At 41.8% G+C, this 3061-nt stretch overlaps 1 protein-coding gene across 1 annotated transcript; it reads left to right on the plus strand.

Annotated features, from left to right (window-relative positions):
• The first annotated feature begins 575 nt into the window (after positions 1 to 575).
• On the plus strand, positions 576 to 2399 carry LOC105463252 (peptidyl-prolyl cis-trans isomerase D). The gene has a single exon (XM_071088403.1). It carries the CDS (start codon positions 685 to 687, stop codon positions 1795 to 1797), a length of 1113 nt encoding a protein of 370 aa, XP_070944504.1. The 5' UTR covers positions 576 to 684; the 3' UTR covers positions 1798 to 2399.
• Positions 2400 to 3061: the final 662 nt, after the last annotated feature.

The raw sequence follows: 3061 nt of genomic DNA on the forward strand, positions 1-3061 counted from the left end.
CAGGAGGTGGAGGTTGCAGTGAGCCAAGATTGCGCCACTGCACTCCAGCCTGGATGACAGAGCGAAACTCTGTCTCAAAAAAAAACAAAAACAAAAAAAAACCAAAACAAACAAAAAAAAAAAAAAAAAAAACAAGAGATGGCGCCACCCTCCTTTAATGGATTAGCTCACATTCCTAATAGGCTTTTGAAGCTCTTTCAGAAAAGACCCTTGAACTGAGCACACACACATGCTGAGTATGGTTCTTTGGGGCTCGTTGTGAATTGATGGCTGTGCAGTGATGCTTCACATCCTCCCTTGCCTCACTTCCTGGGTTTCTCATGCTCATCACCTTAGGGTTATACCTCCCAAGCAAAGTATCAGTATTTTAATTCCTGCCTCAAACTTTGCTTTTTAGCAGAGCACCTAGGCTAAGCTAGCCAAGTATAGAATTCTAGGTTGAGGCTGGGCTCAGTGGCTCACGCCAGTAATCTCAGCACTCTGGGAGGCCAAGGCGGACAGATCATGAGGTCAGGAGTTTGAGACCAGCCTGACCAAGGCTGGTGAAACCCGTCTCTACTGAAAACACAAAAATTCGGTCAGCGTCGCTGCTAGTCTCCGGTGGAGACTAGCGCTCTGGAGTTTGAGGTGCCGGGCGGCCACGAGGTGCGGGGATCCTGCGTCCAAACGCGTCTGCAAGTCGAGATGTCGCATCCGTCCCCCCAAGTCAAGCCCTCCAACCCCAGTAACCCTCGAGTCTTCTTTGACGTGGACATAGGAGGGGAGCGAGTTGGTCGAATTGTCTTAGAATTGTTTGCAGATATTGTACCCAAAACTGCGGAAAATTTTCGTGCACTGTGTACAGGAGAAAAAGGCATTGGACCCACGACTGGGAAACCTCTCCATTTCAAAGGATGCCCTTTTCATCGAATTATTAAGAAATTTATGATTCAGGGTGGAGACTTCTCAAATCAGAATGGGACAGGTGGAGAAAGTATTTATGGTGAAAAATTTGAAGATGAAAATTTCCACTATAAGCATGATCGGGAGGGTTTACTGAGCATGGCAAATGCAGGCCGCAACACAAATGGTTCTCAGTTTTTTATCACAACAGTTCCAACTCCTCATTTGGATGGGAAACATGTGGTGTTTGGCCAAGTAATTAAAGGAATAGGAGTGACAAGGATATTGGAAAATGTGGAAGTGAAAGGTGAAAAACCTGCTAAATTGTGCATTATTGCAGAATGTGGAGAATTGAAGGAAGGAGATGACTGGGGAATATTCCCAAAAGATGGCTCTGGCGACAGTCATCCAGATTTCCCTGAGGATGCGGATGTAGATTTAAAAGACGTAGATAAAATTTTATTAATAACAGAAGACTTAAAAAATATTGGAAATACTTTTTTCAAATCCCAGAACTGGGAGATGGCCATTAAAAAATATGCAAAAGTTTTAAGATACGTGGACAGTTCAAAGGCTGTTATTGAGACAGCAGATAGAGCCAAGCTGCAACCTATAGCTTTAAGCTGTGTACTGAATATTGGTGCTTGTAAACTGAAGATGTCAAATTGGCAGGGAGCAATTGACAGTTGTTTGGAGGCTCTTGAAATAGACCCATCAAATACCAAAGCATTGTACCGCAGAGCTCAAGGATGGCAAGGATTAAAAGAATATGATCAAGCATTGGCTGATCTTAAGAAAGCACAGGAGATAGCACCAGAAGATAAAGCTATCCAGGCAGAACTGCTGAAAGTCAAACAAAAGATAAAGGCACAGAAAGATAAAGAGAAGGCAGTATATGCAAAAATGTTTGCTTAGAAAGGATTCAGTTTTGCTTATTGTGTGTTGATTGTGTAAATGCAATAAGAAAATGTAAAGGTTTTTGTCTATTAATATGATCCCTAATGTGTTTCTTTTGACACCTTAGTTCCTCATTGTTTACAGTTTAGGAGTACTGATAGGGGTTCATGCTTAATAAACGTGTCACAATACAGTCAGTAAAGTGGTTTTGTTTGTTTCTTTGAGATGGAGTCTTGCTCTGTCACCCAGGCTGGAGTGCAGTGGCGCGATCTCAGCTCACTGCATCCTCTGCCTCCCGGGTTCAAGTGATTCTCCTGCCTCAGCTTCCCAAGTAGCTGGGATTACAAGCATATGCCACCACACCCAGCTAATTTTTGTATTTTTAGTAGAGACAGGGTTTCACCATATTGGTCACGTCATGCTGGTCTTGAACTCCTGACCTCGTGATCTGCCCCTGCCTTGGCCTCCCAAAGTGCTGGGATTACAGGTGTGAGCCACTGTGCCCGACCAAGTAAAATGTTTTTTAAAATGGTTATCTGCATTATTCATAAAGGATAATGGTGTCCAGTCTTTTTAAACTTGTAAAGACACATCTTATTGAATAAAGAGATGACAGTTTAGTTTGTAAAAAAAAAAAAAAAAGAAAGAAAACACAAAAATTAGCTAGGCATGATGACGGGCACCTGTAATTACAGCTACTCGGGAGGCTGAGGCAGGAGAATCGTTTGAACCTGGGAAGTAGAGGTTGCAGTGAGCTGAGATTGCACCATTGCACTCCAGCCTGGGCAAAAGGGCAAGACTCCATCTTAAAAAAAAGAATTCTAGGTTGAATATAATTTCCAGCAGAACTTTGAATTTCTATGGAACTTCCCATGGACATATGTACATAAACAGATGGCATATCCTTTTTCTCTCAGATGTGGTCCCTGGTCCATGGGCTTTAGTCCATAGACTTCTAGTTTCCAGTGTTGCTGAAACAAATTTGATTCTTGCTACTTTATGGGTTAGCTGTGTTTTGATTTGTTTTGTTTTGCTTTAATATTTCATTTCTGGAGGCTGTTGCAAATTTACTTTAACCTCGATGTTCTAAAATTTTGTAATAATATGTCTAGACATAAATTATTTCAATGTGCTGGCTACTCTGTGGACTCTATCCATATGATGACTTGTACTATTTAGCTCAGATAAAGTATCTTATAATTTCTGACACTTTTCTCTCACGCGCTATTTCTATACTCTCTTTCTGAAATTTCTGTCAGTTGGATGACAGACTTGACTCTTC

This window comes from Macaca nemestrina, chromosome X, assembly GCF_043159975.1.
Source record: "Macaca nemestrina isolate mMacNem1 chromosome X, mMacNem.hap1, whole genome shotgun sequence".
In the NCBI taxonomy this organism is placed as follows: Eukaryota; Metazoa; Chordata; class Mammalia; order Primates; family Cercopithecidae; genus Macaca; species Macaca nemestrina.

What these genes read in the sequence shown, in the direction of transcription:
- LOC105463252 (XM_071088403.1), top strand. Translation starts at nt 685, where the DNA reads ATGTCGCATCCGTCCCCCCAAGTCAAGCCCTCCAACCCCAGTAACCCT.